The 15,567-nt window shown below is 46.1% G+C and overlaps 1 protein-coding gene across 23 annotated transcripts in view; it reads right to left on the bottom strand.

Annotated features, from left to right (window-relative positions):
- Positions 1–192: 192 nt before the first annotated feature.
- Positions 193–15,567, bottom strand: part of mark3a (MAP/microtubule affinity-regulating kinase 3a) — a 45,330-nt gene continuing 29,955 nt past the window's right edge. For 4 of the 23 annotated variants that reach the window (XM_070979685.1, XM_070979687.1, XM_070979686.1 and 1 more), the window contains exons 13-19: positions 15,063–15,280; positions 14,492–14,595; positions 13,731–13,907; positions 11,335–11,607; positions 10,073–10,099; positions 2,584–2,628; positions 193–1,105 (exon numbers count right to left, since the gene is read on the bottom strand). In XM_070979685.1, coding sequence (XP_070835786.1) covers positions 760–1,105; positions 2,584–2,628; positions 10,073–10,099; positions 11,335–11,607; positions 13,731–13,907; positions 14,492–14,595; positions 15,063–15,280 — 1,190 coding nt within the window. In that variant the 3' untranslated portion in view covers positions 193–759. Of the gene's footprint in view, positions 1,106–2,583; positions 2,629–4,624; positions 4,673–4,893; positions 4,974–10,072; positions 10,100–11,334; positions 11,608–13,730; positions 13,908–14,491; positions 14,596–15,062; positions 15,281–15,567 lie in introns of all 23 variants that reach the window. The other 19 variants (XM_070979688.1, XM_070979709.1, XM_070979693.1 and 16 more) reach the window with 14 other exon arrangements.

The raw sequence follows: 15,567 nt of genomic DNA, 5'->3' as shown, positions 1-15,567 counted from the left end.
CCTCCAAAGTACTACATATCCTTTTTAGGAAACTAGGAAATTATCTCTACTATAAAAACAGGATTTAATCTGAGATTTCCAAAATTTCTGACAGGTTTTGATCTTAAACCACATTTTTTCCATTTTTAAAATGTGTTTCTCATTCAACAAATCCATTCAAATCCGGAATGAAGCTCGACACAAACAGCGAAATGGAAGCAAACGTTTTTATATTTTCATGTCGACTGTGTCCAGTTACAAATGATCAGCGTGAGACGTTCAAGTTGACAGACACTTTAATTGAGACATGAGTGACCCTTAAACCACGTGGGCATTTACACGGACCCCCCGTCATCTCTACTTCTCAACGAAATACAAAAGAAAGAAAACAAAAAAAAACAAAATGAGTATTGCAGTGAAGCCGTCTTAAAGTAAGATACATTATTTACACTGAAAACAAAACGCTACGTCATTTTTTTCTTTTTCCAGGAGAAAAAAAAGAAATAAATAAGACTAGAAATGTTTTTTTTGTCCACATTCACAGCATGACAAATCATATTCAACTCGTTAATGTCGACCCCGTGTGGCCAGAAGAGACTGAGATATTAGTAGGTAATTCAGTGATTATTGCCAAAAGCCTTAATCTATACATTATAATATTCAATACATACTCTGTATTTTGTTTAAAAAAAGGAGACATTTGGAAACTGCTACTTCTTGGATGATTGTACAGCTTAAATACTTCTAGATATATATATGTATACTTTTAAACCCTTTTGTTCATAGCTTTAACTCGTTGGCAACTTTGGAAGCAATGTTTTTGAAAGCGATGGATGATCCGGATATCCGTTTGAACCTGACGCCGTTGAGGGAGAGACGGGGCAGCTTGCAAACCTCCATCTCCCACTGGACCAGGTTTTCAGCCCGCCCGTCCCCGTGGACGCAAAGAAGCAGGAAACTCTCTTGCTGTTCGTAGTCGCAGTTGTTGGCATCGAGCACCTTGCGAATCTCCCGCATGATATCACAAGGCTCCATGGAGCTGGTGGTCCTCATACTCCAAGTGAATCTGAGGGAGCGGGGTTTACTGTCTTTATTTTCCCCTTTTTGATCCCCAGGTACATGGCGACTGTCGACAGAGAGCACAGAGAGGTTCGATCATGGCACGTTCGCTTCACGGCTTTCAAGCCTCAGCAGCCACTTTGACCGTTTGATGACAGAAATTCACTTTTTCCTTTTCAGTAAACGAAGTCAAAGCGGCTGACAGCAGAAACAAACCCACCAGCTGCGGTTTAGAAGGAATAATTCAGCTTCTTGTCGGCTTTCTCGCTGAGAGGATCGACATCTGTGAAGCTGCGGCCAGTTAGCTTAGCTTAGCATAAAGACTGGAAACAGGGGAAAACTGCTAGCATGGGTTCAGTCCTGGAAGAAGTATTCAGATATTCAGAAAAAAGGTACTAATACCACACTGAAATACTGCACTGCGGGTGAGTTTACTGCAGAATAAACAGTGAGTTCAGTCATGTGTGTGATGATTTCGGATGAACGTGCTGCTGCTTTGAAGGTCTATTTTGCTTTTTGCTCATTAATTTCATCATCCGACTCAGCAAGAAAGCCAACAAATGAGTGTATTCCTTTAACCGCTGTTCATCTGGAGGCTGCTGTTTGTTCAGGGACACTTTGAACCTCGCGTCGTCACGTTCAAGCCACAGAGCTCGGCCACGTCTGAAACCCAGGCCGGTCTGAACGTCACCGTGTTCACAGGGTTTTTCCAGGACCCTCAAGGACTCTTCCAAACATCTGGACGAAAGGTTTTTAACTGGCTTCAAACGTTGTGGATTCTCCACGTTCTTTACGTCAATCTGCGCTGCATGAAACGAAATTAAAACGATCATCACAGAGTAAATCTGTCTGTTCTGTTTTCATTCATCATTTTAAAGATCAGTTCTCTGCTTTTATTGGACGACGTTAACAAATAACACCATCAGACATCCTCTTTCACGACTACGCCACCAGACGCTCCACTTCCTGTTCATTTATTTACTATTCACACAGAAAATACTGTTTTTAATTTTTATTGTGGCAAAGAAAGTGAGCCAGGAAATATTAAACCTCAAGTGAGCAGAAAAAGATAAATTTGAGGTTATTTCGAGTAAACATAACTTAAAGTAAGAGGCTTAATTAAGATTATAAAAGCAGCTCATTGAACTTTTTGCCAAAGTCAAACCTTTTTTTTCTTTATCCAGATGTTTAAGAGTCTTTGAGGACGGAGGACACACCCTCAGGACAGTTCAGTGTCTTTAAATGTCCCCGAATGTTTCCCATAGTAACTCTGTGACTGTGAACACAACGTGAACTGGGGTTAGACACGTCCATGCTGGATTAATGCAGTTTTTCTGGAGGATTAGGAGCATTTTTCAGGCTGACATCGATGCAAAGACGCCATGCTAACAGAGCCATGCACACAGGACACACAGCTGTCCACACACAGGCAAACACCAGGGGGTCAGAGCGGGGGGGGTGTCCTATGCAAGCGGGTCGAACGCCTCGACGTTCAGAGGGGGCCGACACTGGGGGGGCGGGGGGGTGGGGGGCAGGTAACCTCACCTTGAGCCCTCAAGTCTCCCGTTTCTCTCAAACTCGGTTGAGACTCTGAGGCGCATGAGAAGATCAGACAGGGAGGAAAGAAACAGAAGAAAAAAGATGTGGATCGTGACACTTCAGATCATTTCCAGTTTAAAAAAGAAGGACATGAGACGAGTGAGCAGGAGAGAGACACTGATGTGAAACCACCACCGAAAACAAGAAGACAGAGACGCAGGCCTGACGTCCACTGAAGACTCATGGAGGGAAACTGAAAGCAGTGATGGAGGCTGAAATGTTGAAAGCAGACAGAAAACCTTCACACAGCGAGACGGAGACGAAGCCGAAGCCGAGGGCGTCCACCAAAAACAGAACGGCACCGGCTGCAGGCGAGACGCAGGCGAGACGCAGGCAGGCTTTGACAGACATTTACACTTATTTTCTACTCCTTTGACCTTCCTCCTCAGAAACACACTGAAAATAAGAGCAGAAAGCCTCAAACGGAGTCACGATGGGCCAAACAGAAAACGTTATTAACAATCATCCGATTGATGAGCCCTAAAGTTCACTACTGACAGTTCGTCACACTGAATCTGAGCCTTCAGGTGCGTCTCTCAGCTTCCTCAGTGGACGCGTGAGGAAGACCATGAGATGTGGTTAAAAGCTCCAGGAAGTAGCCAGGTCCGAATCGTGAGGCTGCACTCAGCTTCAGGTTCAAAGCCGTGAACTGTTTCAGAAATTAAATGCAACATGATCCTAAAATGTGAGTTTGGGAATTCAGTTTGTGGATTTTGATTAAAATTTGTTTCATTTAATTAATTCATTGATCTTATCTTTACATAGTTTAGTCCATTTTAAAGCTTTATTATCTTGTGTTTTAAAGACTGACTTTACTTCTTGGTCTGATGCGTCTTTGTCCTTTTAAAGACTCGATCTGGACCGTAAAGACTTCATTAGATGAATTATTTAAACTTCACGCAGGAGGGAGAAACTACGTCCACAAACAAGCTGCGTCACGTGAACACAGACGTGTCGCTGAGTCGAACTCTACAGATAAAACCAAATGTTTTATGACGATTTGTTCCCGCAACGACGCGTTCAACAGCTCAGCCAATCAGAGTCAAAGCACCTGCCGACACCTGTCGCCGACACACCAATGAAGACGTGACGCTTTGAAAGCTACAGTCCCTGAATCAGGTTCATCCTGGAGCAGAAATGAAGCTTCGTGAGAGTTGGACTCCTCGGTTTGAAGATCAGCCACGACTGCTCGTCTTTCAATAAATCTTCACTTTCACTCGTCGCATCACAAAACGTCCTGAGAGGTCGAGCCGGTCCTTTCAGAGCAGCCACGCCTCATCGCATGCACACAGACAGACAGCCACACAAACAGCTCACACGGACATCTGACAGCACCGAGCGCAGCATGCTGCACTAAAAACCACGATTTTCAGACTGGACTGCAATACTCAACTTTTCTATGATTTAAGTTTTGTGATTCTCAGATGTTTAATTTCCTCAATCGGACAAAGTCACGTTTCTGTCTGCGTATCTGAGCATTAACTGGAAGTCCTGATGACAAACTTCAGCATCAGAACAGCAGATTTTAAAGAGTCAATGTGGTCAGAAATGAATCATCAGAGCAGCTGTTACTGCGCCTCTTTGTTCATCTGCTCCTCACAGTCACTCAGGAGGACTTTTACTGGGTCAGAGCGGTTTGACAGACTGGAAACCAGTCCCTGAATGACTGCAAACAGGAGGAAACCGTCTGAGGAATAAACCACCAGATCAGATTAAAGCTAAAGAAGAAGTCGATCTCTGCAGCCCGGAGGACAGAGAAACAGGACGGAGGAGGAAGAGGAGGCCACTCCAACTCCCCGACAGCTCAAGAGACTCGACAACAAGACGACAAGAGGACAGACGGGACTGACAGCAGGTCCTGGGTCGGTCAGAGAGGCCGAGGGGTGAGGGGGTGAGGGGGTGAGGGTGAGGACGAGTCCCTCCACATAACTGACACTCAGGACTTTATTCTCAGAGGAGAGGTTGAGGGATTGAAACAGCCCCTTACTCTAGATCTTCATCTTCCTACAACTCTCTATATCTTCTGCTCCTGAATCTGAAAGAAAAAACGGGAATCTGAAAAAAACGAGCGGATTTCTCAACGTGACAAAAGAAAGAAAGAGAGAGGGAAAGAATATCGAAAATGAATGACGTGAGGACAGGCCAAAAAAGAAGAAAAAGCATGGGAGGATGACGAGAAGGAAGGAAGGAAGGAAGGAAGGAAGGAAGGAAGGAAGGAAGGACAGGCTGATAGAGACTGGAGGGCAGAAGACTTACTAAGGGTCTTTCCTCCCTGGGTGGAGGGGACGGCAGGCCCTGTTTTGGCCATCTGCCGTTTGGCTGGGTCAATACTGACCCTAAGCAGAGAGGAAGAGCAGCAAGAGGTCAAGGTTAAAGGACACAGGAAGGTTAGGAGGACAAAAAACACACAAACTGTGAGGAGGAGGAGGAGGAGGAGGAGGAGGAGGGGGGAGGAAGGTGACTGAACCTAAAGCGTCCTGAGGAGGAGGAAAATGACAAAAACTGCTGGTTAAGTGTCCAGACGTGATGAAGACTTCGAGCAGGATGTGGACGGTCGAGAGGGACAGAATGACGAGACGAGACGAGCCTATCAGACGAGTCAAAGACACAGCTGGAGCCGAGCCGTCAGTCCAATAATCTTTGAGCTTTAACCTCCAATCAGACGACTCAGAGTGAGGCTGGACCGCAGCGAGTCGAGCTAAATGCTAACATCAGCGTGCTAACATGCTGTCAGTGACCGTTAGCACGTTAGCATGCTGACGTTAGCGGACGCAGTGAGACACGTTCAGCTTCATCTGATAAAAATCTGAATTTGTCCAATAGTTTGGTGAATGAACAAAGTTTAAAAAAAAAAAAAAAGCTGCATTTTTTTCCTTTATCAAACATCAAATGATTAAATAAGCAAAAGCTTTTTCTTTAACTCTCATTTAATGTTTATATTCTTTCATTTCATTGATTTTTTTATCTTGGCAAACATTTAATCATTTCATATTTTCAACAATAATAATGAGATGCAACCATTATTTCATAAATCAGCAATAATTATAATAACTGATCGTTATATTCACTTAGCAAACAAACTCCAAAGAGAGGATTTTCAGCTTTTCTCTCTTTTGTGTCACCTTAAACTAAATCTCTGAGTTTTCTGTGTGTTTTGATGAAACAGGACGTTTCAGGACGTCACTTTGGGCTTTAAAAAAACAAACAAAAAAAAACAGTCAATAATATTTGCTGGTCGCAGCCGTCGTCCAGAACGATCGCTCCAGAGTGGAAAAATAAAATAAACTGAAAGAATCCATCATTTCTGTTGATATCAGCTGACTGGAGGTTAATCCAAACAAAAGCTGACTGATTTAAGGTGAAATCAAACAAATAAAGCTCATTAATTCATCTTCAATTATTCAACTAACAATGTTTTTAGTGATTTCAGGTTTTTGACTCTTCTGATGATCGTTTGCTTCGTTTTGTCTCCACAGAAATGAGGACAAACACAAAAAAAACAGAGTGAGGTGATAAAGAGTGAGATGACGACAGATGACACGACGGAAGAGGAACGTCCACCAGCCGGCCACCAGGGGGCGCTGCCGAGCCGTGAGACGGCAGCCTGCGAGGGCCACGAAGCTCCTCGACCGCTCAATCAGAGCAGAGGCTGTTCGACCGCAGCGATCTGATGGCTGAACAGCTGTTTTAAGGATCAATGCAGCTGTGGGGTTTGACCTGAGGGTCCTGCCCTGACGTCAGATCAGTTTCACGGCCTCCATCAGTGGGAGGGAGGAGCTGAACGGAGGCGACTCCTTCAGGAAACCACAAACATGAAGGTGATGAAGCTTCTGGGTCTTTTAAGGCTCCTCAGGCCTGACAGGCTGAAAGTTTGTTTTCAGAGAGCTGCTCCGGATCAATACATTTGATTAGAGGATAAGCTGATTAACTGAACGTATTATGGGATGGTGTGGTTGCGCCCGGCCCACAGAGACGCCTCCTCAAAGCTCTTTCAGCGCGTGACGGCGGATGAAACTCAGCTTGTGTTGTGAGTAAAAATAACCTCAGCAGGCAGTTGGACGTCTCAGGTGAAGATCTTTCATCATCACAGCTCAAACCTCCCGTTCTGGAGCCATTCACTGATTCACCGAGCAGACGGATGACGCAGATTCCTGCCTTCCTGATGGATGTTAAGTCATTTTCATCAGGAAAATCTGCTGAATTTCTTCTGGTTTTCAGCCAAACAAACAACTAAATACACGACAAACATTTATGCTAAATAACTGTCAGATTATTAATCGTTCATAAACTTATTAATACAACTTCTAGTACTGCTACAGCTGCTAATAATAATAATAAAGTTATTCTATACAGCACTACTGAATATTTGTGCTTTACAAAGGAAAAACCAAATAACAATAAATCTGAAAGTTAATAAGTGAAATGCACTTAATAAAACCGACTGTTGGTTATTCTCTTTATTTTAGATTTAGAATCATTTATATTGCTCTTGTAGATTTCTGTATCCGCTGAGAGTAAATGTGATATTTTGCACAAAGTATTTCAAAGAGATGGACGTTGTTTCGTGTACTGAGTATGTGTGAGGATCTATAGCTGATCTATAGCTCACATGAGCGATGGATGCACACACGCCCCCTCTGACTCAGCCTCACACCGGCCTCAAGTCCAGAAATCCAGTTCAGGCACACCAACAACAAGAGAAATGAGAGGCGGGCCTTTAAGATATATTCAAGTTAAACTAGAGTCAGGAAGTAAAAGTGAAGCAAAGCCTCAAACGCCGAAGACCAAGAAACAGATCGACCGACGTCCTCCACGACACAACCATCGAGACAAAGGCACAACGTGGTTTTAGCTCTTTACGGCGTCGGTCTGAAAACCTGGCTGATCTGCTCTGCTCTGACAGCCACCATAACATCCCATCAGGGCCAGAGAGAGAGGAAAAATCTGTTTTGTGGTGAATAAATGCAGCAGAACAATGTTTAAAGCTCAGCTCTGGAAGCAGAGTTCAGTCGTTGTGGTGAGAGGACAAACCACAATCAATGGCAGCTGGAAGAAGCGACCCCATGCAGGCAGCGGCGGTTGATTAGTGGCAAGCTGCTTTGTTGTTGCTGTTGGTTAATCGACTGATTGTTCAAGGAGTTCTGGTCTGCTCTCCCAATCAGTCTTCACCCGCTCAACCACAGCCACGCCGAGTACATTTACACACAGGAAGACCAGTTCAAACCGGATTAATGCGCACTTCCATCATTCAGACTGATCACGATGTCCTCGCCAATGAACCCCAAGACCACCGAGGTTTTCTTTACTTTGTTCACTGGTAGCATCACATCCTTCTGAAGGACATTTTGGAAGTACGCTTGTTCTTGCCAAGAGCAGGATGGAAGATTGATACCACTCTCATATTCATACAGTCTGTATGAAGATAGTTAGCTTAGCTTAGCATAAAGACTGGAAAAGGAGGGAAACAGCTAGCCTGGCTCTGTCCAACAGTAACAAAATTTACCTACCAGCAGCTCTAAAGCTCACAAATGAACAGTGGGGGGTAAACACAGACTTCTCACTGAAAAAGTAATTATACTACTTAACGAATTACAGCAGAGCTCCATCAAAGCTGCCTTGAAACGACTCCAAATCCTCCTCACCTGCACTTCACATCTTCAGTATTTAACATAGAAAGAGAGAATGAGCCTCTGGCTTACCACCAGCAGCTAGCTTAGCATTAGCCGCTAGCATTACAGCACTTTATAAGTCCTGTGAAGTTCACACGGCCTCCGACTCTGAACAAAACCAGCTCCTGAATGTGGGTTTACCCGAGGCTAACGTTAGCACGTCAGCTCAGAACACACAGCATGTGAAAAAAAGACGTCTTTGGAGTAAAAAGTTGTCTTATAGTTGCAGCTAGCCGCCTCAAACACCTTCCTGTCCTCCAAGCTAACGTGTCTCAGACCAGCCGACTGAACAGAGACCAAACGTTGGAGAAACCAGCGAGAGGAAACTAGATTTTGAAAGCATTCAACCTAAAAATCCCACCCCCTCCCGTCAGGCCGCCCCTCCAAAACGGCTCCCACAAAACACCTGAACGAGCGCTGGGAAGAGGAGCAGTGAGGAGAAGATGTTTCTTCTAATAAATAGATAAACATCCCGGTCGCCCGGCCTGGCACTTCCCGCTCACTGCTGTGGGGGTGAACGTCGAGCTACTGAGTTAGCGGCTGAACATGGCTGTTGTTAGTGCTCACAGCTGTCACGCTAGCATGTTAGCATTGGGAAGTTTTGGCTGCACGTTCTCTTCGCCGTAGCTTTAGCCGTATATCTGCGCAGCCTTGAGGAAGACTCCGGTGTGCACGGCGAGGCAGCAGGCACGCAGATAGACGGGCAGGTAGGCCATCCAGTCAGCATTCAGTCAGGCCGATCGGAAAGATTAAACAGGATCATTAGCGGCCTGCGAAAGCGATGGACGCCTTTTATTGTTAGAGCGTTTGATTTATTGATTGCTGGCAGGATGTGGAGAGAATTTCAACAAAAAAAAGCTTCAAAAACACACGACCTAGCGTAGCTTTAGCCCACCATGTACACTCAGTTGCCAGTTTATTAGGAACACCAAGCTGAAACTAATGTGCTCTAATACAACAGTGCTGTAAGAAATCCTTCATTCAGGTGATAATGTTCATTTCTGGTTGAAACTGTTATACAGAGAGGTGTAACTGTTATTTAACCTATCCTTATTAATGTATATAGGGTGGACAAAATAACAGAAACACCTGCAGCCTCCACAATGAGCACAAAGTTGCATCAACACCTCTCTGGAACATTAAAACCTGAATGAAGGAAGATTTGTTTCAGGACTCTATCAGACTGCACTTGAAGTGTGCTTAATAAACTGGCAAGTGAACGCATCTCTGGGTAAAACAGTGAACAAGGTGACCCCACAAACTGTCCACAGTTCAGTTTATTTAGGGATTAAACAAACCAGATATGACATGTTTACACTACGCTCTGCGAGGTGCTAACAGGCAGATTATGTCACCTCTGGATAGAGCTAGGCTAGCTGTTTCCCCCTGCTTCCAGTCTTTATGCTAAGCTAAGCTAACCGACTGCTGGCTCCAGCTTCATACTTCCCGTACAGTCATGAGAGTGGTATCAATTTCCACATTTAACTCTCAACAAGAAAGGCAGGCATCTTTCCTAAATGTCACAGTTCCTTTAACAACACAAAATGAGATGTTGTTAATTTGTCACTTCGAGCGAAAAGCTGATCACATTGATCTGATTATGAACTGTGTGCATGTAAATGTACCCAGAGTTTTGTCTTTTTCCTGCTAAGCGTGTTAGTTGAGTGCCAGCAGCCCCACGCGTCTGCAGAGTCTCAGAGGAAGTGTCTCAGTGAGATCGTTTCGTTATTTCTGGCACAGAGCGAAAGGCAGCACGAGAGTCCTACCTTTTGGTAAACCTGAATGACATGTTTCTACAACAGAACCAGACAAAGAAACAGTGAGAATGGTGGAGGAGGAGTGAAGGGGGGAGGGGCAGGGAGGGAGGGGGGATGAGGAGTCTGAACGAGCCAACAAAAATGGGGTGATTGGAATCATCAACAGTGAGGAGAAAGATTCATTTGTTCATCGATTAGAAATGATTTCAATCCTCATTTTGGGTCAGTCATCGCAGGGATGTCGCTGGCCTGGCTGCCGCTTAGACACTTTTCATGCAGGCAGAATGTGCAGCGTCTCACTGGGACGTCTTTATTAAATCAGGGCTGCAGAGAACAATCATGACGAGTGTCTGCTGGTTGTTTTCACGATTCACTCGATTATTGTTTGGATCTAACGAGCCAGAAAATTAAATAAAAAGAAGAGCTCAGCAGAAATAAGCCTGCGTTCAAACAAAAACACGAGCCTCAAAATGTAAAAGCAAAAGCACTCATTATGCAGAAGGCTAAAGTTAAGTCGAGTCCAAACACCTTCAGATATTCACTTCACTATTTGATAAGCTGGATTATTTGATTTTTGCTCGATAAATAACTTTGATTGATATTAAAACTGACTGATTGTTCAGAGTTAAAAGCTCCGGTTTGCTCGTGCAGAGTCTGAACCGCAGCAGCCCAAAATGTTTCCAGATTTATCCCAAAGAAACCCGCCTGAAGGTGTGATTTCACCCTTTTATGCGCCAACTTTTATAGCGCTCGCACTGCATGAAAAGATCTCTCCACATCTGTAATGCGAGGAAATGATCAGCAAACACCTTCAGTGAATCACAGGACCCAAACTGAAGCTATCAGCTGTTTTATGGCCTCTGCATTTCCTCGGACTGTAACGCAGCCGCAGACGTGAACGTCGCAGGCTTCGTTAAGAGGTCAGAGGTCGGCTCGTTCGGGGCGGTTTCACGTCTGCGTGGCAGACATCCAGGCAGCGACACGTAAACAATTTACACTTAAATAAATCACATGGTACGGGACAGTCAGGTGCTCCCCCAGCATGTCATTCATCATCCTGACTGGACGTGGAGTGTGCTGATTGGCTGATTAAACTGTACGGAGGAGGGCTGGAGCCCCCCCTCTTTTTGAATCAGTCCATATTTGCACGCGTCGCAGTGAAAGCGGCTCATGAATCGTTGTTTTAGCATGAATTCAAGCTGTAAAGTGAACAGAAAGAGGTGAACTCCAGCCCCCCACGTTCAGCCGCCGCGGCGTGTTTCCTCTCCTACCTGCGGGTGAGTTTGGAGGTCAGTTTGGAGAAAAGGTTGCTGGTTCCACGGCTGCGGGTCTGCGACAGAGGGGTGGCGTCGTGGGAGAGGGTGGGCGAGGCCGGCGGCCCGTTGTACGTGGCCGTGCGGCGGTCCCTCAGCTGGCCGCCGTGGAAGGTGCTGCGGCTGGCGGTGCCTCGTGGGAAGCGCAGGCGGTCGGGCGTGGTGGCGTTGGCGATGCTGTGGATGGACGCCACCGGGTTCCTCTGGCTGCCGGGCGACACGGCGACACTGCTGAGGAGGAGGAAGACGAGTGGAGGCAGTCAGGAGCCAATCAAAACTCAGCCCCATAAACGCACAGGTTGTTCCACTGCAGACGCGTTCTGGCTGCACCCGAAGCAGCAGCTGACGCTTTGTTTATGAAACCACGAGTGTGTTCAGGAAGTGCGCCCATTTCACATCAATTACACAAGGTCAAAGGTCGCTGCCTCGGTGCCCAATCACACGACTGCAATGGAAAAACTCTGTCACAGCTGCGTCACGTTTCCCTCTTTATCTTCAAAATGGCTGCGAGTTTGTTACTCCTACATGGACTTCTAACGCTGACATGAGGTGAACTACATGAATCCTGCGTGTTAGATGTCGACAGGGTAGGAAATTACATAAAACAGACAAAGATGAGCTTCATCATCTGATCAGCTGCTGGATTCAGACGCTGAACAGCCAGTTTAGTGGTTTAAAAGCCGTCAATCAATCAATCAGTGACGCCCGAGTGGGAGGAAGGAGAAAAGCAATGAAGTGCGTCTCGAGATAACAACATTTTCTGAACAGACTTCAGCCGTTTGCTCAAACTCTCCCTCCTCAGGAAGCCAAACTACACTAACTTTGTTTTAATGTGAGTACAAAACGTCCACAACTCGTCCTCGTGCTTGTTTACTGCCTGAGTGAAGCTGTAAACATGAGGAAGCAGGTTTGAGGTTTGTGTTGACCAATCAGAGACCTTCAGCCCGTCAAACAGGGACTTCAGGGGACGACTGGATCAGGACAAAGCTTCCTGAGTTGCTAAAATATTTCCTTCCTGAGCAAATGGAAAAGTTTCTGCAATGCAAACAGGTCAGAGTTGAGGTAAAAGGACCGAAAGAAATTGAAATAAAAAGTCAGTGCGGGAGATTTTTTGCCGTACGTTCACCGCCTGCTGTTAATTTCCCACCCTGAACATCAAGCCTCCTAACAGTGAGGACAGTGAGACCCCGATCGGTTAAACAGAAAGAGACGATGGGCTGAGGGACAGTGGGGGGGCCGGTGAGCGGTGGAGCTCGGCCGTGGCGTCGGACACCAGGTGAAGGATCCAGACGGAGAAGATCGGGGGTCAAAGTTCACAGCAGAGGATGTGGGAGAGGTCAGGAGCAGAGCTGTGACGGGCTGTTATTGGAGATAAGAGCTTCTCCAGTTCATGGCTGGCAGAGGATGATGCAAACATGGAAAAATATCATCACACACAGAGTTCAGGACCCGCTTCACCAAAGCTGCCGGCCTGGTTTCACCGTGAGGATTCATATTTTTCTCCACCTGTGCCTCCACTTTCATCAGTGTCTGAAACCAACACCCGCCAGGTTCAAAGAGCAGGCGACAGAGCCTTTAGGTGGATAAACGGCTGAAGTTCAGCTGTGACAGAGGCAGTTCCTGTGACGGTGAAACCTGAATATTTCATAACACAAACTGTCTGACACTGTTTTTTACTTCTATGATTTTCTCTTGTTGACAAACGTTTATTCTGTCATTGTCAGAAAATCAGCCTCTGCAGAGCTTAAGTTAACGTTCACTATTATTTTATGAGCTCAGTCTGACTCAATTCAAGCTTTTCATTCTGATGCTGCCTTTAATTAATGTTTCCTTTATTTTACAATTTGCAGAAAACAGGTTATGTGGTGCTGATCAGAAAGAGGTCACCACTACCAACACTGATGCATAAAGCTACCGCTGACACTGCGACATCACTTCCTGCACATTATTCACAATAAAAGCAAATTAATCTGTGGTAGCAATTTATTGTGAAACTGACAAAAATTGGCATTCACTGTAAGATTATACGACCAAAGATTTACTGATCATGGTTGATCATAACCCCACGCCAGTCAGACAACGCTGAGTTTGGGGAAAGTCTGATCAGAGCGTCTCTAGTTTGACTCTTTTCTTTGGCCTGTTTGTTCCCGTTGAGCACAGATTTCAGACACTGACAACAAAAACCAAGCTGGACGCACGCTTTCCTCACTGTTCTCTGCAGGAAATGGAGCCCATGGTTTAGTCGTGGTGTTACAGAGTGTGAAGCTGGCTGGATGTGCGGGTTAGCGAGGGGCCAACAGGGCTGAGACATGACAGGAGACAGACAGGGGGGTTTGGAGGCCCTGCCGTCTTACTTGGGCGAGCAGTAGTCCAGAGCGTAGTAGGAGTGGGGCAGCGTGGCCCAGCCTGCCTGGCAAACGTACAAAGGGCCGACGGTTTGATACCTCAGCCGCACCGAACTGGACGAGGCACCGAACGCAGCGGCCGCAAAGGCAGAAGAGGGGCTAGTGGCACAAGCCATCTCAGTCATGCTGGTCATGCCACAGTGAAAAACAACCCCCCCAGATCCACAAACACACAGGCAGAAATGAAAAATAAGATGATGAGAAAAAGGGAAAGCAAATACAAGAAAGAAAGAAGGACGAGAAAGAAAGAAAACAGGGGAGGAAACAGAGGAAACTCTTCTCGGGATCCGGTCTGGATTTTCTTTCAGCAATTAAAGAGAAAACGTGGCCTCAGGCGGCGAAACGCTGCTGTTAGGCTTCGACCAGGAGGGCCTTGGAAGGCTGACATTAATGTTTTTGTGTATATCCATATTTACTAGCTTTGAATTCGACCACATTTGTGTTCATAATGAGCAGTTCTGCATTCCTGCTGGGCAGAAAAAGCTCTAAAACAGCACTGAGGCCACATTGCTGGCAAAGAAAAGCACCGACTGGTTTTGAGTAAAGAAAAAAGAGCTTCCACAAAAATGCACAGGCTCAGTAATCTCATTACAAAGTGCTGCTGAACCAAGAAGTCATGATTAAACTCTGAGTCCTCTGATGAGGAGGAAACACACACTGCTGATGCAGATCTAACGTTCAGGTGTTGGATCCAGGTCACCGTCTCTCACCTGTTCTCCTTCCCGTTGGGGATGACGGAGAGGCGGTCCGTGTTGTTTCTGTCGCTGCAGACATACGTGTTCCTCCGGGTCATGCCTGCCGACGCAGTGTTATTCTGCACGGCAACAGAAGAAGAAAATCACAGGTCGTACCACATTAATTCAACTTGTTTGAGTTTGTGTCAAACATACGAAAAACATGTTTCCTGTTTCTGGGATCCACATCAGCTCCTGCTGAAGCAGCTGTTAGTCTTCAGGTGTGAAGGCAGAAACATAAAAACAACATGAGGAATATAAAATACAGAAAAAACATCAGAGAGTTAAAGACAGTTTAACACCAAACTGAACTGACTCATAGCGCAGAGAGAAGGAAGGGCGATTACAGAGTTAAAGGTTTAATGAAACCTCCTCCAGAGGAAACGGCGCCTTTTAATCACCTGTTTTTAAGGTCTGTGAAGACATAATGGATGCTGTTATCATGATCAGTGAGCAGCTTTGCTTCAGCTCTGAGAGCTCAGCAGCTCGTGTTCATGTGTGAGCATCAGCTGTACGTCTGCTGCGTGCAGCTGATGGAGGAACTCACGCTCGGGCCGGTGGTGGCGCCTTTCCTGCGGTCGGGGATGTCGGCCTTGTTGGGGTTATTGGCGTTGCCCAGCAGAGGGCTGGAGGGCGGGGCCCCGCGGCTGCCCGGGGTGCCGGGTTTACGCAGCTGGACTCCGCCTTCCTCCTTGGCGCTGTTCTCCGCTGTGGAGGTCTGACTCCTCTTTGGATGGGCCATCCCCGGAGGGACGTTCTGACCCACTGCAGAGAAAACAGACGAGTGACTCACTCAGACGCTTCTACCTCTGGTTTATCTGAACCGAGACGAGCTACATCTGAAACAACTGACAGCGACTCGAGGTGACGGAGGACTTCGTCATCAGCACATTAAGGTGTTTCAAGCAGGATGACTCAGGTCAGAAAACAATCTGTCGCTTGTCTGCATCTTAATGCTAAATGATCAGCTGGAGGCCAAACTCCCCCAAAACACACCAGAGAAAATGATGCCACAATAATCTGAATACTGATTAAGCAAAATGCCAAAAAGT

Source organism: Chaetodon trifascialis, chromosome 14 (assembly GCF_039877785.1).
Source record: "Chaetodon trifascialis isolate fChaTrf1 chromosome 14, fChaTrf1.hap1, whole genome shotgun sequence".
In the NCBI taxonomy this organism is placed as follows: domain Eukaryota; kingdom Metazoa; phylum Chordata; class Actinopteri; order Chaetodontiformes; family Chaetodontidae; genus Chaetodon; species Chaetodon trifascialis.
This window is presented reverse-complemented; position numbering and strand designations above follow the sequence as displayed.